Source organism: Euprymna scolopes, chromosome 32, assembly GCF_053919585.1.
Source record: "Euprymna scolopes isolate OS-2025 chromosome 32, ASM5391958v1, whole genome shotgun sequence".
NCBI lineage: Eukaryota > Metazoa > Mollusca > Cephalopoda > Sepiida > Sepiolidae > Euprymna > Euprymna scolopes.
Window position 1 is genome coordinate 72,803,286 of NC_136513.1, and position 23,630 is coordinate 72,826,915.

Consider the following 23,630-nt stretch of genomic DNA (forward strand, 5'->3'; position numbering starts at 1 on the left):
TCACTCCTCACATTAAAAATCGGCCTTGTGCCTAATTTGCTCGGTGGGGGAGCAAATAAATACCATCTGTTCCGGCAGATGCTGCAAGCTATGACTAGCAATGACCAGATGTGGGGGCAACCCCACATGCCTGACCATTAACCAGCTCCCATTTCCCACCTCTCAGGAGCTGGTCCCCTTTTTCCCTTCCCCCTCCCTTCACTCCTCACATTAAAAATCGGCCTTGTGCCTAATTTGCTCGGTGAGGGAGTAAATAAATACCATCTGTTCCGGCAGATACTGCACTTAAGATAATTTGTACCAGTCAATGGAGGGGAAACCCTCTATACTGGGACAATTATTATTTTTGGTAACCAGAGTGACCCCTTTTAGGGGAGCTGGTTTTTACCTCACATTAAAAACGGCCTTGTGCCTAATTTGCTCAGTGGGGGAGCAAATAAATACCATCTGTTCCGGCAGATACTGCACTTAAGATAATTTGTACCAGTCAATGGAGGGGAAACCCTCTATACTGGGACAATTATTATTTTTGGTAACCAGAGTGCCCCCTTTTTGCCTACTTTAAGGGGAGCTGGTTTTTACCTCACATTAAAAACGGCCTTGTGCCTAATTTGCTCAGTGAGGGAGCAAATAAATACCATCTGTTCTGGCAGATACTGCAAGCTATGACTAGCTATGACTAGCAAAGACCAGATGTGGGGGCAACCCCACATGCCTGACCTTTAACCAGCTCCTATTTCCCACCTCTCGGGAGCTGGTCCCCTTTTTCCCTTCCCCCTCCCTTCACTCCTCACATTAAAAATCGGCCTTGTGCCTAATTTGCTCGGTGGGGGAGCAAATAAATACCATCTGTTCCGGCAGATGCTGCAAGCTATGACTAGCTATGACTAGCAAAGACCAGATGTGGTGGCAACCCCACATGCCTGACCATTAACCAGCTCCCATTTCCCACCTCTCGGGAGCCGGTCCCCTTTTTCCCTTCCCCCTCCCTTCACTCCTCACATTAAAAATCGGCCTTGTGCCTAATTTGCTCGGTGGGGGAGCAAATAAATACCATCTGTTCCGGCAGATACTGCAAGCTATGACTAGCTATGACTAGCAAAGACCAGATGTGGGGGCAAACCCACATGCCTGACCTTTAACCAGCTCCCATTTCCCACCTCTCGGGAGCTGGTCCCCTTTTTCCCATCCCCCTCCCTTCACTCCTCACATTAAAAATTGGCCTTGTGCCTAATTTGCTTGGTGGGGGAGCAAATAGATACCATCTGTTCCGGCAGATACTGCAAGCAAAGACCAGATGTGGGGGCAACCCCACATACCTGATCTTTAACCAGCTCCCATTTCCCACATCTCGGGAGCTTGTCCCCTTTTTCCTTTCCCCCTCCCTTCACTCCTCACATTAAAAATTTACCTTGTGCTTAAATTGCTCGGTGGGGGAGCAAATAAATACCATCTGTTCCGGCAGATACTGCAAGCAAAGACCAGATGTGGGGGCAACCCCACATGCCTGACCTTTAACCAGCTCCCATTTCCCACCTCTTGGGAGCTGGTCCCCTTTTTCCCTTCCCCTTCCCTTCACTCCTCACATTAAAAATTGGCCTTGTGCCTAATTTGCTCGGTGGGGGAGCAAATAAATACAATCTGTTCAGGCAGATGCTGCAAGCTATGACTAGCAAAGACCATATGTGGGGATAACCCCACATATCTGAACTTGGTCAATGTAGGGATCATCCTACAGACCACAGTTACTATCCAGCTCCCATTTCCCATCTCTCGGGAGCTGGTCCCCCCTTTCCCTCCCCCTTCCCTCTCTCTCCACATTAAAAAACGGCCTTGTGCCTAATTTGCTCAGTGGGGAAGCATATAAATCCACTGTTCCGGCAGATACTGCAAGCAAAGACCGTATGTGGGGGCAACCCCACATATAAGACCTTGGTCAATGAAGGGGCAACCCTTCATACCAATTGTCACTATCCAGCTCACCTACTCCCCGGGGAGTTGGTCCCCATTTCCCCTTCACTCCTCACATTAAAAATCGGCCTTGTGCCTAATTTGCTCAGTGGGGGAGCAAATAAATACCTCAAAGTGTAGTATCTGTTCCGGCAGATACTGCAAGCAAAGACCATATGTGGGGGCGACCCCATATATAAACCTTGGTTAATGTAGAGGCAAACCTTCAGACCAATTGTCACTATCCAGCTCACCTACTCCCCGGGGAGTTTGTCCCCATTTCCCCTTCACTCCTCACTTTAAGAGTAGTATCTGTTCCGGCAGATACTGCAAACAAAGACCAGATGTGGGGGCAACCCCACATACCTGACCTTTAACCAGCTCCCATTTCCCACCTTTCGGGAGCTGGTCCCCTTTTTCCCTTCCTCCTCCCTTCACTCCTCACATTAAAAATCGGCCTTGTGCCTAATTTGCTCGGTGGGGGAGCAAATAAATACCTACTGCAAGCTAGGACCATATGTGGGGGTAACCTCACATATCAGACCTTGGTTAATGTAGGGGTAACCCTTCATACCAACAGTTACTATCCAGCTCCCCTTCCCCCCGGGGAGTTGGTCCCCATTTCCCCTTCACTCCTCACATTAAAAATCGGCCTTGTGCCTAATTTGCTCGGTGGGGGAGCAAATAAATACTTTCTGTTCTTCAGATGCTGCACTTCAATTTCTTGTTCTCTGTCAGTGGAGGAGAAATCCTTCACGACTGAGACAATTTTTATTTTTGTTCCTTTTCTCCACGTTAAAAAACGACCCTGGTGTTTAACTCTGTCCCGTGGGGAGACATTGTAAATAGGAACATGAAGACATTTGGGACCCACCACATTGTAGACTCTGTCGTAAACGAGACTAAGACAAGGAATAATTTGACTCACATTTTCCTGCTGAAACAATGATATTTATTTCCTGATTAAAACGTGATCGTAATCTCTAATGTGATTGTGATCCTCTTGAACGTCATCCTCGGTTTGCACACACGTTCTTCTTTATATATCTTTTTCTTTTCTTCTTCACTATGACGTCAGTTCGCGCACGGTTTGTCATTTGCATACAGCGGCCATATGCGTCCATGCTCTGTTACACAGGAAAATGTGACACAAGGTCGGAAAGTGGAGATAGTCAAGCTAGTTATACTAAACGAGGAGCATTCTAGTCCTTTAAAAATTGCCCGAGCAGCCTCATTGAGATTCCTTGGTTGAGGCGACTCATGCAATAAGCAATAAACTTACTCCATCCAAAAAACGGGTGGCAAGGCCTGAGAGCGTGGACCTTCTAGAACTACACAGAATGAAAGCCTCAGCTCATCAGATAAAAGGCTAAGGAAATGACCCAGTGTCTGCCACACAGATTGTTGAGATTGGAATCTTGACTGGCATGTGTCATCGATCCAAGTGAGTTGCCAAATGAATGGTGCAAATCTTTTCACTACCTCTCCACTGCAGAAAGATGTGACACAAGATAAAGAAGGTGGTGAAAGTTAAACCAGCAGTTGATTTTAATTTATTGTTTACTGCCTGAGGCGCTTTGTCTGGGGAATGCCGAATGGACTGCTCAGGCAATTTTTTTAAAGTCCAGAATTCTCATCCTTTAGAAGTGCTAGCTTGACTCTCCTCCGTTTCCAATTTTGTGTCACATCTTCCTGCAGTGAGAAGGTAGTAAATATTGTGATTTGTAGCAGTTATGGTCCCCATAATCACGAAGTGTACTTGTGTAAAACACTTTTGCTAATACCTCTTCAGTTAATTATATCACTGTGTTTGTCTGCATTATTAATCTGCAAGGCTACAACAAACTTATAACTTAATAAGTCCTGGCTCTGACATATAAATGACATCACGAATAAAAAAAATCCATATGATTTTTAGAAAGTACTAACCTTCAAACGACATGTGACAAAATTGTTATAGTCATTTAACAAAAGTTACTCTTGCAGATTTTTAAGCCAATAAAGAAATGTAAATTTTGTGTGTTGATAAAACACTGTTCTGATAGGAGCAAATACTTTTTAAGACTTGATAAGCGTTATTTGGATTTTGCTCCATTGGAAACAACGTAGTATATTTATTTAAAATGTGGTCGTACAGACACAAATGATGCTGAACGCTCAGTTCGTCTAAATGAAGTAGTTGTCTTGGAAAACGTAAAATCAGTTTGGACGATTGTAAATTGATATTGCATGATACAAGAGTGGCATTAAAGATAAAATATAAACAAAAATCATGATAATTAGATTTTATTGATAGCATTATTTTCATTATTATCATCTGATTATGATTATTTTGAGTATTTTTATTTATAATTTTATTTATCATTATTATCACAATTATTACTAGTAATAGGAGTAAGAGTACAATTATTTTTAGGGTTTAGATGCTTTTAGGACACAACCTAATAAAATAAATAATTCAATACAAGCTTCTGAAATGATGAATGCAACAACTTCATAAAATGTAACACATAACAGGTTTATTAAGGAGAATGTGTACCGGGTGATATGTTCCTGGTCAAAAGCTGGACTCGGGCTACCTGGTGCTATCGTGGTAGTTATTCCAGTGGAATCGTCGACTTTTTACTTTATTCATGCGTTGGCATCAGTTTTAGTTTTAATGAAGTCCTTACGGGAGAGGTTACGCGAAACCGGTCAGTGTCCCTAAGTGTAAATAACGTCGACAAAGCCACGGATCTTGTGACATTAACCTTGACAGATTAGCCGAGAACACAGTTCGCGTCGGCTGCCACCTCGCTACGATCAAGCACAGACTTTTTATTGACAATATTTTGCAATCACAAAATCGTAAAAGTGAATGTTTACAACTAAAACAAAACAAAAACAACAAAAAACATGGATCAATCGACAACTAAAAACCTTTTAAGGTTTTAATGCTTTTAGGACACAAACTAAGAAAATAAATTCCATACAAGCTTCTGAAATGACGAATACAACAACTTCAAAAAAGGTAACACAGAAAAGGTTTATTAAGGAGAATGTGATATGTTCCTTGTCAAAAGCTGGACTCCGGCTACCTGGTGCTATCGTGGTAGTTATTCCAGTGGAATCGTCGATACCGGTAGAAATAACACCGAGGTAGAGATAGATAGATAGATAGATAGATAGATAGAGAGAGAGAGAGAGAGAGAGAGAGAGAGAGCGAAGAAAAGAGGGTCCGTTCCGTTTGGTGTCTCTCTCAGTAAGGAAGAGTTCTTATTCTTCAAACCGGATGCTGGCCGAATTCCTTAGGGGATAGAAAGGATCAATGCGCCGTACCCTTGATTGATCAGTATGTGGCAAAATAGCACAGGGGAGAGGCATTGATTCGAGGAAGAAAAAAGTTCCATTTGTTTTTGCTACATATTATTCTTGCTTGGTTTCACTTTAGTTCAGTCGAAGTTCTCAGAAATCAAGGGACTCCTTTCCTGAGGTTCACACTTGATCTCTATATAAGATACATAAATACTCACATGTTCCATAAAGTTTTCCATTACATCTCAAACATTGAGGGTCCTGGATAAAACTATATCCGATGGTGAGGTCCCACCTTGTGTGGAGCCACCCTTTAATTGCCATTGCTCCCAGATCCACTCTGACCCGGAGTGGTAGTACCTGTTAGGGTCCCAAATATGGGTTAAATAGAATCTGACGTAAAAAAAAATATACTCCATTAAAAATCGTTCCTCAAAATAACTAGATTCGGCATTAAATAACCTGAAAAAGGTTGATATGCCATAAAACAAAAACAACCAACCAACCAAACATTGAATTAGCAAACAAGTTGGAAACATAATTGTTTTCTCCCCAATTAATCATTTAAATATCTTATAGCGAAGCTATTTTTCTGGTTTCTTGGTCTTATTGAATTGCAGACCAAGAATTCATCTAGTCTGGTTGAGTATTCAACTTCGTGCTCTCATTTGAGGTAAAATCACTTGCAGAAGATGCACCATTCCTTGTAAACACCAGTGTAGGTTGGCGATTGGGAGGTGATCTTATTTGTGCTACAAATACAATGTTGTTTTGAATATTTAGTCATGGTTTTCTTGTAGGCAAAAGTATCCTTATGCCAGGTTGTTCTAACAAACTCCTGTACAGAGAGACATTAGACACTTGAGGACAGTGTCTAGTAAGCATTCAAAAATACTTGCTGTTGTCATTAGTATCAGTGCTAGTATCATCATCGTTATTATTACGGTTGCAATTAATATTTAAATGTGTTACTATTATCATTGTAAATATGAGTATTAGTGTCAATACTAGTTTTTTTTTATTATTATTATTAATATTGTATTTAATCTTTATCTTATTATTATTTGCTATTAGTATTATGAATATATACACTTATATTATTAGTATTAATAGTACGAATATTACTGTTATCACTAGAACTGTTAGTATTACTATTAGATTTAACAGTTATTATCAGCATCATCATTATCAATATTATTATCATTATTATCTTTACTATATTATTACGGATATCATTTAAATATTTATAGTTATTAGTATTAGTAGTATTACTATTATTAGCGGCAGCTTTATTTTATCATTATTTTATCATTATTTTAGCATTATTAGTATTTGCTCACTGGGAACAGTCACACAGGCTATCATCAAATAATTCTCTTTGAGAACAACTTGTGGTGTTCTCTGGAGTCTGGATGACAACAAGTCTTCCCAAATTTCCAGTGCTCTCCACCTCTTTTGATAAAATTTGCAGATGAATTTGCATTATTCCAACATCTGCTTACCATTGATTTCTCGTTGGGGTCGACCATTGGTCTTCACTGGAATTTGGGTGGCAATAAGTTACTCCAAGGTTTCAGTCCATTTTGCACTCATACAGCAGAGGCCTAACTAGTGCTTTCTCTCCCTGGTCTTTCCATCTTTCTTGACCCTCGCCCCCATCGCATTATTTGATGTGGCGTCAGTTTATGGTGACACACAAAAAAAGAAGAATATGTGAGGTAAGACAGAGGGATTAACTTAGAATTATACAGTTTCGATTTTCATGATTCTATGTGATATTTCTTTGTGTTTTACGTCTGTAGCAATTTCTATATGCCCAACTTGTTCCTGTAGTTGACGTGTGTCAGCCTTAATATTCCAGCCGTTTTCATTATTGTTATCCTTTGTATCTTCTCAGCCATCCCTCTGATTCTGATTTCTCCCATTCTTTTTTTTCAAGTTTTTGATATTGTTCCTAGCGTTGCTACTATTAGTGATGTTATCTTGACGTTTTTCATCTTCCATATCCCTTTGAGCTCTCTGCTGAGACACCAAAATCTACAATCTGGCAGGACTTTTCCTTCTTGTTAATCTCTTGCTTGGATGCGTTTATCCGTTTGTATTCTTGTTGTTGTTGTTGTTGTTGTTCTTCTTCTTCTTCTTCTTCTTCTTCTTATTATTATTATTATTATTATTATTATTAATAATAATAATAATAATAATAATAATAATATTAGTAATAATGATAATAATAATAATAAAAGTTTTACCATTATTATTATTATTATTATTATTATTATTATTATTATTATTATTATTAATAATAATAATAATGATAATAATAATAATAATAATAATAATAATAATAATAATAATAATAATAATAATAATAATAATACATATGATAAAAGTATTACCATCATTGTTATCATCAGTATTTTCATTTTAATATTGTTCTATATATATACCAGAAATATCACCTGACAGATATATAATATATTTGACCCAGACACGCAACTGGTCAGAAGAAGTAAAACACAGTTGATTGACATGGAAATACAACTCTTTGAAAATAAAATAATTGTTCATTGATTCAAAACTGCATGTAAACCGCATCCAAAAAGGTTAACTATTGACAGGAATAAATGACCCATAGAGGTAGTTACATTCTTAACAAAGGTGAAATCCCAGAATAGACGTTTATAGGTAGAAGCATGGGTGTCCTAAATTGTTATATAAACACAACCGAATTTAAGACCGGGAGTCAACTGGCGATCGAGAAAACCACTCTGTCAGTTCTTGTGTGTGCTCCACCTTTCTTACTTCCCTTACACTCGTTCATCACCATCAAATAATAAATATATATCATTATATGTTGATACGTTAGTGTTTGTTGCCATTCTTTTATGCACAGTAGAAATGCAAGATTTATTTACAACATGGTTTGAAAATGATTTAAATTGTCACCTCAAAATATATTTGAATATATTTATATGTTTTTATTTTTATTTTGCAGAACATATGTACAAGTTCAATACGATAAGTCCAGAAAGTGAACGGACAATGCTATTTTATCATAATGCTCGTGTTGACGAACTTGAAAAACGAGTGGAGATGCCAACAGAAATGACGGAGCATTTTGTCGGAAGAGAAGACTTCCTTTTTTATAGATATACAGAATTTGGCAAGCGACAAAACATATTTGCACCCAAGAATGTGTCAGAATCAGATCAGGGTCGGCCGATTTTGGTAAGCGAATAACACCTTACACGAAACAAATACCAATTAACCTGCATAGAAATGTTTATTAGCTTGTTACTAAGCAAAACTTTCTTCAAAGGACTGGGCAAACAATATCTTAAACACCATAAAAGAAAGCAAAAAGCATATCAAAACTTAAAATTGAAATAGCATTTTCATTTGTCTGTCACAGTTCAGTTTGAAATAGCATTTCCACGAGTCTCTCTCACTTTATTTGAAATGGCATTTTAATTTGTCTATCATACTATAGTTTGAAATACAATTTTTAATGATCTGGTATAGTTCAGTTCAGTTCGAAATAACGTTTCATCAGTCTGTTACACTTCAGTTTGAAATAGGATTTCCATTAGTCTGTTACAGTTCAGGTTTTGCAGTTTGAAATACAATTTTCATTGGCCTGTCACAGGTAATTTTGAAATGGGGTTTCATTGGTCTGTCACACTTCAGTTTAAAAATAACGTTTTCATTTATCTGTTACAATGCAGTTTGGAATAGTCTTTTCATTGGTCTGTTTCACTTTAATTTAATAGAGATTATTCATTAGTCTTTCATATTATCAGTTGTCTGAGTCTTAATGGATAATTAAAAAAATATTGGAAAGTACGTTATTATATTGCCAATAATATGGTACACTAATGATAAACGGAAATTGGCTAGTCATAAAAAAAGTATGATTTGTCAACTCTTTTATTCTAATGAGTTACTACTTACCAGACCTAGAAGCCATTTGAGGATAAGGATTAATAAGATTGTCAGTTGGTTGATGGACAACATCATGAAAGGATTTGAGACAATGGATAAAAAGGAGAGGATTAGATTATTTATGAGGACAGATCAACAACTATTTGCTGACATTGGATCTGAAAACGACTATGTTGCATTCAACAGGAATCCCATAGTATTGTATTTTTTCTTACAAGGGAGTCACGACTTATCAAGGCCCAAAGGCCACTCAAGTATAAGGGTTAATGAATGTAAGGTGGTACTTTAGTAATCGTTAATGGTGTAAATTGGGTAGAATTTGGATTATTTAAGGGGACGGCTCAATAAGAACATGCTTACATTGGACTTAAAGGCTACCATATGGTTATTGGCCGGGAAGCAGGCCAATGAAATAGTGTTCAACGTGCGGGCAGTTCTGGGAAAGAAGCTTTGTTCATGGAATCTTAATGTAGAATTTGGCACAGATAGAATGTGGGAAAAATTGATGTTAGTGGCTGTAGGCTAGTTGAGCGTTTTTTGTGAAAGTTTGGCAAGGAGGGCATAGATTGGAGCTCAGACGAGCACTTGCCATTAAAATAAAACAGAACAGAGACAGACTCGCAGTGTTTCTTCTTGGGGAAGAAGTTACAGGGAAGAGAAAATCCATCACCTACTAGATTTCAAAGGCGGTTTTGGACTTTATCAAAGAAAGGTAGGCTGTGCAGAGCAGTTCCTGCCTAGATGTGGCAACAGTATTCTATTTTGGGATTTTGTAATTCCACAGATGGGAAGTTCTTGAAAAAGAAGCTCTGTTCATAGAAGTTCTGTTCATAGAAGCTCTGTTTGGTTTTTGGGGCACAGTGAAAGAATGGATACTTCTTACAGTGACAGTAGCCAGACTGATACTTGCTCTGAACGAACCAACAGATTGTAGCTCTATAGGGCACTTACCATGAAAAGAACGATAGAATAGACAGAGACTGACAACGTTTTTTTTTTTTTTTTTTTTTTTTTAAATTCATATTCACCTCCAAACAAGACACATTGCTACGGAGAGGTAAGTTTACAAAAAAGTAGGCTTATATGTTGGAAGTTTAGTATTAAGTTTATTTTGGAGAGAAATATTTCACACATGAAAGAGAGAGACTAGTCTTCTCTTAACTAATGATTTAATTAGCTTATTAATGATAAATGGGTGGACACAGCAAAAAGAGATCCTAGAAGGAGGTACTTCACGCTTAGTGATGATTAAAGTTTTCCTTTTAATGATTGCAGAATAATTGGTGATCCGTCTTGTGTCACACACATAAACAGACAGATCTCAAACTCCTGTTTCTTTGTTAAGTTTGATATCCGATACGTCAGGCATCATGTACTGATGTCTCTATTTAAACTCATATGACATCGCTTCCTGTTTATCTGTCGTGGGAACTCGTTTATTCCTCAAACTTCGTGTCACTTCTATCTGTACTTAGTTCGATCCTTATCAAGATAACACTAGTTGATGTACTTGCTATCCGACATAAGGTCGTATGTTATATAACATAATGAGAACTGGTGTGTCAACGTGATTATGCTAATAGGTTGCCTAAATGCTATTTAGGTCTGACTTTGAAAATCTGGCAAGATAACTTTATTAGTTAGCAAGTAAAGTGCAAAAAAAAAAAATCGTTTCCAGAGGTTTTAAAGAAATCACTATCAACAAGGGGTTTTGCTCCTGGCAGATTTAGTCTTTTGAAGTACAACAATATTAATCCTCAATCAATCCTAGGAATCCGCATAAAAGAATACCAAATTTGAATTTCCCTTTCAAGATTTTCAACTATTCAAAAGCAGAAGCAAATTAAAAATATGAAGATTCAGTCGAAATTATTATATTTTTGTCTTTCATTAAATTATTTGATAATATTTAGACACGTCTTTAGAAGAGGTCCTGTTGGTCCATACATCGGCCTATCAGGTTTCGTTTTCGAATGGTGCTTTCATTGTAAAGAGAATGGAGGGCTTCACAATAACATGTAACAAAGCCTTGCTGTAAGAGGTTTTGTCTTTTCATTAATCTGTCGGTCTGTCACAGTTCAGTTTGAAATAACGGTTTCATAACACTGATGTTTGGAATAAGTTTCATTGGGCTGTCACACTGATAATTGGAATAGTATTTTTATTGGTCTGCCACACTGACATTTAGAATAACAGGTTCATTGGTCTGTCACACTGATGTTTGGAATGACAGGTTCAGTGGTCTGTCACACTAATATTGGTCCCCCGATTTATCAGAGAGGGACCTATGTTTTCAGTGGCGTCTGTGTTTCCATGTGTCCGTTAGTCTGGACTATTACCAGATAACCGTCCATTAGTTTTTCCTGAAATTTTGTCACAAATTGTATTTCATTAAATAGATGTGCATAGTAAAAAAATTCTTTTTTTTTTACGAAAATTCCTGTTGCGCCCCAGAGGCTCAAAAGAGGTAAAAAAAAATGCCCCAAAATGGTAAAAAATTACACATTTTGCCCCATAACTTTTGATCCATCCATTAGATTTTTTTGAAACTTGGCCAAAATTTTGAGCCCATTGTCCTTAATATAAATCCATTATGGGTGACTCTGGCAAAATTCTAGTTCACGTCCCTGGGGATTTTCAGTGCTATAAACGTCCCTTTTTGTGGTTCTTTTTTCACATTTCTCAACAAAAACTTTATATGTCTGACTATATAGTGTTTTCCATGGTGGTCAACTTAAATATACATACGCTACGTCTTGAAACTGCACCGTTATCCATTTACACTGGGATTCGGCGTATCCAGGAGCTAAAAAGAGGTAAAAAATGCCCCAAAATGGCCCAAAATGACACATTTTGCTCCATAGCGTTTGATCCATCCATTAGAAACTTGGCCAAAATGTGGAGGCCATTATTCTTAATATAAATTCAGTATGGGTGATCCTGGCAAAATTTTGGTTCACATCCCGCTGGGACTGTTAAGGCTAAAAAACATGCGTTTTTTTTTTTTAGCTCTTTTTTCGTATTACTCAAGAACTTGATATGTATGTCTATATAATAGTTTTTCCATGGTGCTGAATTCAAATATACATGTCTTAAGGCATGAAACTGTCCATTTTAACTGGAATTAAGCGCTCCCAAGAGCTCAAAAGGGGTCACAAATACCTCCAAATTGCAAAAAAATAACACTTTTTACCCCATAACTTTTGCCCCGTGCATTAAATTTTTCTGAAACTTGGCAAAAATGTGAAGGCAACGTTGGCCCTTCACACTTCTCACATTCATCATTTCTTCCCTATTTTTTGTGGTGTCATCTCACATGCAGCACCAGAGGGGGATCACGCATGCACGGCTTGTTTGTAATAGTATTTTTATTGGTCTGTCGCACTGAGGTTTCCAATAAGAGATTCATTGGTCTGTCACACTGATGTTTGGAATAGTATTTTTATTGGTCTGTCACACTGACGTTTCAAATAACAGTTTCATTGGTCTGTCACACTGTTGTTTGAAATAGTATTTTATTGGTCTGTCACATTGAAGTTTCAAATAACAGTTTCATTGGTCTGTCACACTGCTGTTTGAAATAGTATTTTATTGGTCTGTCACATTGAAGTTTCAAATAACAGTTTCATTGGTCTGTCACACTGTTGTTTGGAATAGTATTTTTATTAGTCTTTAGTATTAATTTGCACATCATACTTTTCCCCTGGAAGCGATACAAAAAAATTATTGTTACATGATTTTGAAACACGCATAGAAATTCTTTTCACAGAATACCATAGTATACTTTTTAAATTCTTCTTTTTTTTTGTATAGCTTTTTTGTATAGATTGATTCACATGTTTTGCACAGTCGTTTGCACTATCGGTGTGCAAGCTCCTTCAAGTTGCATCGGTTGGGCAATAAAGGATAAATAAGGCAGTGTTGCATTGTATGGTCCTCCTCTCCACATCCACAGATGTAATCTCATTTGTCCATAGCAGCTTTTGATCGATCCATTCCCGTTCTCGTGCAGTTGAATGGTTTACACTAGACCCAGGGTGATTCTGAGCCAGGTGAGATTACCCCAGAAGCAGGAATCTCAATTTCAATAGGAGAAAGGCCATGTTGTCAGAGACTTGACATGGTTGAACAAGCTTTTCCTTAACTTAAATCATCGGGCTGTTGGCTCATGCCAATGAAGGAGATGGCGTTCATTACTAATAACCAATTTTAAAAACACACTAGGTAATCATAGATGACTCAGACTCTTTCACAATGACTGTGACCTTCACACTAGGATCAAAGTGTGGTATCTGTCTGTTATCTGACTGAGGCAATTTTTGTTTTTGTACCATACAGAGTGGCCCTTTTGAGGAAGTTGAATATCCCCCACATAAAATATTCGACCTTGTTTTCAATTTTGCCTTTGTGATAGGCAAGTAAATAGGAACTCTGATTCTATAAGAATAAGAATAAAATCTTTTCAATAAGGCAAATATATATGCATTATAGATTTTCTCTTCCTTTTTTAGCTGCACAGCCAATAAGTTAGAGGTAAGAGTATAACAAAGCACTTATGAGCAAGTGAAAATAGCAGCAGCAGTCAAAGGATAGATGGCTAGTGAAGGTATCAGCAGCGGCAGCCGTTTGAAGACTGTGACGTAACCCATAGATGGATTACGTAATTGATTGAAAATTGAAAAATTTAATTTCGGGCCAACGAGAAACGTATCGTTTTCTTTGTTATTTTATTATTTTATCAAAGGCAAATGAACATAGTTTCTAAGAGAGAGAAAAAGACAGTGGGAGAAGGAGAGAGAGGTGAGAAAAGCCTTTTGATACGCAAGCTAGCGAGGTGACCGGGTCATTTGATCAGAAACCCATCGATCCGTGCGAGTTGCTAAGCAACAAAGAATAAGGGAAAGAAAGGGGCTAAGAAACGTACTGAGAAGAGGAAGAGAGAGAGAGAGAGAGAGAGAGAGAGAGAGAGAGAGAGAGAGAGAGAGAGAGAGAGAATGAGGAAGAAAGACCTTTTGGTACAGGATGGAGACACCAAAGCGTGAAAATTCTCCACCGCATCACCCAGCGATAGACGAACGAAGATGTGGATACCCCCTTTCACCAACAGCAAAAGAAAAGAAATAATGCTTGGGAGAACAAACTGGCATTGTCGGAATACCGGGTATTAATTTCACGAATACAGGAGATGTGATATTCCGAGAATAACCCAAAACATTGGATGGATACGATAAAGGAACCCCGCATGCTATGAACTATTGCCCGAACCAAAGGTTAAAGTCCACTTTAAAAGTTAAAAGAAAAACAAAAGAGAAAAGAATCATAAAAAAAAACGTGAGTTATATCTGAGATATCTCTCTCATATATTTAAGTCAACGAGTTCATATTGCCATTGTTTCGTTTGGACTGATTAATTTTTCTTGTTTTGATATATTTCTCGTTGGCATCTTCGAATAGTAGACAAAGATACCCCTCTCCATCTTTATAATTTGTTCTTTTTTATTTTCACTTAATTGCATTATTCCTCCCCTACCATAGTTAGTTCATTGTTTTATAATAAAATTTAATTTCGAAAATATTACCATTGCGTGTCGTGTTTTCCGTTATTTTCATACGCTGTTCGTCGTCTATTGTATATTTCCGGTTTTGAAAGAGTTTCCCCGTATTTCTATTTTAGCGAGGTGTACCGAACCCAGGGCTTACGTGTTTTAATGTACATTGTATTTCATGAATGTATTATTATTTTTTTTTTATTACGAACTCACGAATGTGTTGTTATTATTGTCTATTTGCATTAATAATAATGGAATTTGTAATAAGACATATGCAAATTAGCAAGTTTGTGCGGATTTGTGTCACAAGAAAAAAAAAGGGACGGCACGAAGGAGAGAAGCAAAGATGGACGTATAAAGTGGAAGGCAAGAAATGGCTGGCTATAACCAGTGTGTGTCCCTGTGGTGGTAACAAGAGACTTTTTAGCTGGTGTTGTGACGGTAGGGTTTTATGGCAGACGAAATGAACAGTAAAAAAAAAAAAGAAGCATTGTTTGGAAAATAATTGTAATAAATACCTTTTTGCTAAAACAGAAAAAAGCTGAGTTAGATTTATTTATTTTTGTTTGGTTGTTCTTTTGCGACGGTATCAGATGGCATGGGAGTGAGAGAGGTTTGAACTGTAACGGACACGGTCCTCAACTGCTGACAAAGTAGTCGGGTTTCACATCTCAGCCAGAAAGACTCACCTGTTCTAGCTACATTCAAGGCTGCGATATAACAAAACTATGGGCAAACAACTTTTCTCCCCATTATTTCCGCGATCAGCTTCCTAGTAAGGGAGCTTACCAGCTTCTACATAGTGTAAAATGCATCGCTATATGTAAAAAAATAGAACATTTTAGGTAGTTGATAAGTTAATGTAAGCATTACAGGTTTCCCTACTTCACCAGTAAAAACAAAAAAACAAAAATCGAAAATATTTATGGAATTGAAATTTCAACATTTCATAATGCATTACATCAAATTTATTACAAAACTGAATTTTTTAATAAATTATACTTCTTTATTTCAGTATGTGCGATGTCTTGGATACTGAATGCTGTTCAATCTATGAAACTTGATGGATCATACACCAAAATGATATGCCTCATCGCCAACATACCATAATTAGGAGACAATATAACAGACAAACATTGTTTATAATTGCGATACACATGCATGTCTGTAGTTAAATGCTGACTTTTAACATTAACTAGATATGTATCCTGACATGACGGACCTGCTAGAAATTGTGAAATAAGCTGAAAAAAAAAGTATTGAAAAAAAAATGTGCATTATGAAAAATGATAGAGTAGAAAATTATTAATGAAAATAGTTTTCCAAAAAATTTGCAAGTTATATTTACATAATAAACATATTCTAAATTATGAGTTACTTCACTTGTTCAAGTAACATTTCAAATGTAATGATGGCAGGTTAATGGATCGTGAAATCGTGAAAGGTCAAGCAAAAAGCTGGAAGGCTTCATTGTACGATCGAGATTCTTTTTGAGAAAGATGCTACCCTTTTGAGAAAAAGGCTTCTGGTTTGGTGAATTAATTATTGGATGATTCGATACAAGAGAATAGCCATTCCTCCTAAAATGTAAATGCTTTCTTACAAAAAAATTAAGAGAAATGTGGGAGGGGGTTGTAAATGAGCAAAACAAAAATGAAAATAAAAAGACTCGACTCCAGGGCAACGTCGGTTAGATACAATTAGCTTAGATGTAAAATGGCCTAAAAGAATTGTTATCTCGCAAAAAAACAACAAAATAAAACAACCCCCCCAAAAAAAACAAACAAACAAACAAACAAAAAACCAAAAAAAAAAAAACAAAAAAAACAAACAAAACAAAAACTAAAATGAAAATAATAAGACTTCCGGGCAACATCGGTTGGATACAATTAGCTTAGCTGTAAAAAGGTCTAACAAAATTTTTTTATCTTGCCCCCCCCCCCAAAAAAAAACAAACAAAAACAGTCAACAAACTTAGTGCTGACATGTATCGTACAACATTTTGTCGATATGCAGAGTGAGGAGGTATGAGCTACTATCAATGAAATTGATTTAACTCTTTTGTCAACCTTGGTACCAAAAGTATTAAAATGTCTGTAAAATGTTTGTTTTCAGAAAATCATCGAAAAATTTCACAGGAACCGTGAGAAAGTTGCGAATGATGATGTTTTCATGAGGACATTTACCGGAAATAAAATCAGCATTGTGTACCATACTGATGATGAATGCATCTCATATTCGACGCGTGACTTTCAGAAATCCCCAACATGGACGGACACGAATGCACCCAGCATCGGATGGGAGCCAGAATTGCACACATCGTTTCAAGTAAGTTTGTGTTATATGTGAAACAATTGTAAGGATACAGTTATCTCCCTTTGAAATAATTTGCCTTCTGGTAGATCTGCAGATAACCTTTCTAGAACTCTAAGGAATCACATAATCAGTGGGTTCCCTCTATCGTGCTAGAAGACTACTCACACTTGAGAGTATCCTGTACCTCTACAAAACTACCATTCACCCATGCATGGAGTATTATTTACTACATCTATGCTGGTGGATCTGCCACTAGTTTCTCCTTATTGGATAACGTCCAAAAACGAGTCTTCAATCTAGTCGGCCCCACTTTCTCAACTAAGCTCCACCCCCTGTTCCTTTGCTGCAATGTTGTATCTCTGTGCCTGTTTTACAAGTGTCTTAATGGAACGTGCTCTGATGAACTCGTTGCATTTGTGTCCCCTCGACGTACATATCACTGATAAACCTTCTTAACAACAAAATCACACCCCTTCACTGTTGATGTCCCTAAATGCCAGAAAACTTTCTACTTTAATTGTTTCTTCCCTCAAACAGGTAGATTTGGAATTCCCTTCTTGCAGAAGTTTAAATGTAATGTAAACCAACATCTTGTTAATTTTTTCCTAGATATGGCCCCAAATAGTAGCTCCTTATATCGAAGTGGGGATATGTCTTGTTTGGGGTGAATGCGAGTAAAAAAAAAATTACTGTCTCCTTCTCTCATTATCAGCTCTCATTAAAAATGGTTGTATGCTGGTTAAACGAGCTTGCGTATCGAATTACTTTGTAACATGCCAGAAGGGAGATCATCATCGAAGCGTTTTGCTCCATCCAAAGATTCATCATTGATTCACAGTGGAGCACGCCTTGGTCAGGAGACAGTTCGTGAGGATGTGTACAGTGATCTGCACATCAACACTGCTAGGACTCTGAGCATCCTGTACATAGCCCCATTTTGCAGGTTGTCCTGTGTTTTCAAACCTTTGCTTGATGATGACTATTATATATATATATATATATATATAAATATATATATATATATATATATATATATATATATATTGCACAATCATGTTGACACACTGGCCCTCGATAGATAACCGAAGTTAAGCGACCTAGAGCCTGGCCAGTACCAGATGGGTGACCATTTGGGAAGGTTAGAGGCTGTATGTACCGCGTCGAGTCATAAAAATTTCCAGGATGGTATCTGGAGGCGAATTAATTCACTGGGAAAGATGCACCCCCAATCTTCATTAAGACATGCATCTAGGAGATGTAAAAACCTGCGGTCTACTGTGTACTCTGTTCTGTGGCAGTCATTTTCACCGACAAGGATTAGCAATAATATCAAAAAGTGTGGATGGTTCTACACAAAGCCTTCACCACTATAAACAAATCATCTACATGGATTTCTGAGCAACTTAGTTGTTATGGTGGAACTTTATACATCGAAATCGACGGGAGAGTCCATATATATATATATATATATATATATATATATATATATATATATATATAAATTAAATTTTAGTAATTCACTACATTTAAATAGTAGTATATATATATATATATGTATGTATATATATATATATATATATATATATATATATGACATATTGAATAGAAAAGCAAATACAGCCAACAAAGTGTGTAATTATACATCAGTCCGACTGCCAAATATGTATGACTTGTGCATAACTCGAGTGACATATTCTTCTGGTCCTTATTGTAAGAACAAAAAGTTAATTTCCATATATTAAGGTAGGCATCACAACAATTATTATATCCATGTATGTTGTCCACTCGACGATATTCTCTCTATTCTCTCCACCCCACTGTCAACTCAAGCAGCAATTTTTTCTAAGCTGTATTTTCCTCACAGCTGCAGAATACCTATATCATTGATCTTTAGTCTGATCTTGTGTACCGCCCTGCTGTGACCCCCAACCTTAGATCGTTATGCATTTTTACGATATGTCCTTAAAATGGAAAATAAAATTCTTTTGAAACTAAGCGATTTATATCCAATCTGCTGTTAGGATTTCTCGAAGAAAGGGTGAATAAATTCATATACTGTTACTGATATTTTAATAAATGAATTGTTTTTAAGTATTTGTGATTTTTGCTTTGTTTCTGATGAATTTGTAACTTTTAGACAGTGTTATGCATTTAACTTTAATTTAAATCAAGACACACACACACACATACACACACACACACACACACATATATATATATAGTAATATTTTGTAAATCTTGTAATCACAGGTTTCCATACCAGCTGATTGTTGGATAATTTTATTCTCAAGTATATATATATATATATATATATATATATATATATATATATATATATATATATATATATATATATATATGCGTGTGTGTGTGTGTGTAATACGCATAATAAACAAATAAATGATAAAAGTCTATATTCCAAATTTCAAGACGTTGACCATCTTACAATTTATTTCTTTAAGCACGTTAACATGCTCAATTCTTGAAGGAATAAGTCGTAAGATGGTCAATATATTGAAATTTTGAATACAAACTTCTGTCATTTGTTATATGCTCTATAATTACAGTGAGCTTCATAAATTGAAGGATTAGTATTAAAAAAAAGGTGAAATATAATTAAAATAAAACATATTTCCACATAAATATATAAGATGCATAATAGATTGTTTGTATAATGATTTATTGATTAATGTCTGTTTAATTTCAGGTGGGACCTGCCGGAAGTATACAGAAGGAAGTAGATGTTTATCTGTTCCTGCGGCAAATGCTAAATGAAGAAGTTCAAAGTCGAGATGCTGTGAGAAAATCAGAATTAGAAGTAAGTTTACAGAATTATATTGCATTCTTTTAGCGTAAAAAAACAACAAAAACCCCCACCCCAATTGCAATCCTGGCTGAGTCTATTCTCGTATGAACCATATTGGTATATCATTTGCCAAATAGACAAAGTGTATTTCATACGAGGGACGTTCCAAAAATAATGCCTCCTATTTTTTATTTTGTCAAATGAACCAGAGGAGATTGTAAATTGCATTGTTATGATGACTAAACTTATGCATTCACGACCTGAAAGTTTTATCTCTTTTGTAGATATTGACTGTGTGTGACTCTAAGAAAGCAATGGACATACGCCAGAAGCAGAGATGCTTCATTAATTTCCTCCATGCATAAAATTGAATTGATCAACATTCACCGGCGCTTGTTGAACGTTTATGAAGTTAATATCAGCATAGTTAGGAGACGAGTTTGTCGATTTCAAAGTGGTGACAGAGATGTGAGTGACGAAAACACACTCCAAAGTTCCATGCTCAGCCACTACCCCATCGCTGGCAAAAGTGTATTGAGAATAGTGTTGACTATGTAGAAAAATAAATTCTGGAGCACAAAAGACGCCGTTTTAATGGTACCACCTATTCCTGGCTCTCCAACTATTAGAGTAAAAGGCTTTTTGGCAACTAAGGAACTCCGCAGTGAAGGGGTGGGATTTTGCTGGTTGTCAGGTTTGTCGAGTATTTATATTGAGAGAGCACAAGTGTTATAAGTTCATAAAAGAACATTTCATTAAAGGATTTGTAAAACAGGCACAGAGATGCAACATTGCGGTGATGGGGCAGGGGTTGAAGTTTGTTTGATAGTGCAGGACTCATTAGATTGGAGACTCTTTTTTGGACTCTGTCTAAGAGGGAGAGACTAGTAGTAGATGCACCAGTCCAGATGTGGCAACAATACTCCATGCATCGCAAATGGTTGCTTTGTAGGCATATAGGATACTGTCTGATGTGAGCATTAAATGTTACCATACTCTACTACAGAATGGAAGTTATTCTCTGTTTTTTTTTTCTTTTTAATTTTGGTCCTCTTTACTTTGTAAATCATGTTTCCATCCGTTTATCCACTATCTGAGCTCCAATCTATGCCCCCCCCCTCGGCAAACTTTCACGAAAAATACTCGTCTATCTGAAATCACTATCAATAAGTTCCCTCACTCTTTATCTGTGCCTAAACCTAAACATAGATTCCATGAAAAAAGTTTCTTTCTTAGAACTGCACGCCTGCGGAACTCTCTTCTATTTCCCTGCTTTCCAGCTGACTACAATACGTTCATCTTCAAGTCCAACGTAAACAAGTTCTTGATGATTCGTAAGTAATCCAATTTACAAAATTTCCACTACTAATGATTACTACGATATTGTTCCATTGACTACTGTACACTCATTAAGTCTTATCCTCCAATAGCCTCCGAGCCTTGATAAGTGGTAACTCCATTTGTAAAAGCAATAAAAAATCGTTGTTTCCCAGTAGTATTAATTGTTTTAAACATTAAAAAGGAAACTTTTTCTTTAACTTTGAAGCATCTTTGCATGAAATTTTTTTCATTTCTTCGTTTTGTATGCATTGGCAACAATCTATCAAATACTTTAATCTTCCTTGCAAACGTTACTTCTGATGGTGTTGTGAGAGATTGAACATTGTTATTTGGGTTCATCCTATATGCTTGCAAAATTTCTTGAGTAGCCTTTTTCTGTAGGTGTATCTCTCGCTTTCTTTTGAATGTATCCACGAGCCACTCTGCCTGAGCATTTCTTCATGCACGGTACAGTGCAGTAAACTATTCTTCTCAGTATCGAAATTTCAATACTCAGCTAATTCTTCTCCTTCTCTCAATTCCCGGTCTCAAAAGTCAATCTGACAAAACTCACTTCTGCTCTTCTCTAATTAACAGACGTTTTATTGAAACCTTCTGTCTTTCATATGCATATTAGATGCCCTAAAGTCTCGTTCCCTCATGAGATCGCCAGCTTATAAGTAAACACAGCGTCCATTTTTTCTTCATTATTCTTGCTTGACGCGTACACTGCATACTGTACAAAAATCAGGTTTATACTAAATTTTAATCACACATATTCTCCACTATAAATGTTTGACAACATAATTTAAATTAAGTAAATGTGAAATGTGTTTCGTTGTTTGATACAATGCAGTAACTGGGCAAACAATTAATGTACGAAACTAAGATGCACTTTAGTAGTTGGTTACTTTCATTTTCATATTTCCAATCATCATTATTAGGTAATAGAAACCATCCAATGGATCAATAAGATTTATGTGGATCCTCAGCCATGTTTGGTCAGTTTTCGGCCAGAGCCTAAATTTTATAGGAGGCGTATTTGCTGCCAAATCACAACCTCTGCATAGTTTCTTCGCATTTTCAGTGTCTTTGTCTATACTTGTCCAATATACATATCTTCTCATGAGACTTTCCACTCTCGAAATGCTCAAATGACCGATATGAAATACTTTTAGTGTTCTTTACTATAATACTGCAGGAATCACCATATCGCCGTAACCAATCACCGTACATAACTATTTCATCACAGATTGAATACACTTCCGAGATTTGTTGGTGCTTTTATTTTATTTTGTTTTTCATATGTTTTAAAAAATTCTCATCTAGCGCCTTTCTTTTATTTTTTTGAGCGTTACTGGAAGCTCTCTAATGTCGTTACAAAGTGTATGTTTTACTTCTACCTCGGTTTGTAGGGAGACAATCATTGTCGTTAAGGAGTTCAGCGCATATTGGAATAGGTCTAAATAATCCATCAGAATAACTAATTCTGATGATGGGAGGAAGTCCATCTTATAATTGTAATTGGGAAGAATGGTCTCTAATCTTTGCAGTCTGTTTGCAGTGTGCATCATTTGACCCATGAATCCAGGGTTCGCACAGGCTTGCAAAAGCTTGAATTTTGAGCTTCTGTCTTGAAAAGGCCTTATTTATACTTGAAAAGGACTTGAAAATATGGAAAATGTCTTGAAAAGGGCTTGAAAATCGTATTCTTTACGTCCAATAAAAATTTGTGTTGGAATATTAAAAATAGAATCGAAATAAATGCTATTAAAATAGTTTTAAATTTAATGAAAATACTATTAAAATATGTTTTTAAATATTAGCAATAAAATCTAAATATTAGGTTGGTGCAAAAATAATGTTTTTTGATGTTAAACTTCAAAAGATCATAACTCCTTTCATAATAAACTTTATTAATCAAAATAAGAACCATTAGAATCGACACATTTTTGCCAACGAGAAACATGTTTATTTATCTCATTAGCATAGAAACCCGGAGTTCTGGAGGCGATGAAGTCATTGAAGGCTGATCGGCATCATCTCGGCTTTTGAAGCATTTTTTGTGCAGGAAGTTGTCAAGATGCTTAAAAAAGTAATAATCAGTGGGTGAGAGGTTTGGTGAATATAGCGGATGGAGCAAAGTCTCGTAACCCAAGTCGTTCAGCTTCTGCAGGGTCAGTTAAGCAACATGCCGGCGAGTGTTGTCATGGAGGAGAATTGGTGCAATTTCGGCTTCAGGAAGTGTTGTGGCGCTTCTCCATCGTCCAACCACTGGCCGAGTGTCGCCGGTTGTCGTAGAGGATCCACTTCTCATCACACGTCGCAATCCGCTCAGGAGATGGGTCGTTTTTGTGGCGCAGAAGGAGTGTATAAGACCCTTGAAAACGACAATTTAAAAAAATTATCGTTCAATTATCCAACTTTTTTGATTTCGAGTTCAACAGCAATTT

At 36.7% G+C, this 23,630-nt stretch overlaps 1 protein-coding gene across 2 annotated transcripts in view; it reads left to right on the plus strand.

The window, feature by feature from the left end:
- Positions 1–23,630, plus strand: part of LOC145256436 (dynein regulatory complex subunit 7-like) — a 284,758-nt gene that overhangs the window by 194,970 nt on the left and 66,158 nt on the right. For both annotated transcript variants that reach the window (XM_080115340.1, XM_080115341.1), the window contains exons 11-13: positions 8,240–8,472; positions 16,851–17,063; positions 19,759–19,869. In XM_080115340.1, the coding sequence (XP_079971466.1) occupies positions 8,240–8,472; positions 16,851–17,063; positions 19,759–19,869 (557 nt within the window). The remainder of the gene's footprint in view (positions 1–8,239; positions 8,473–16,850; positions 17,064–19,758; positions 19,870–23,630) is intronic.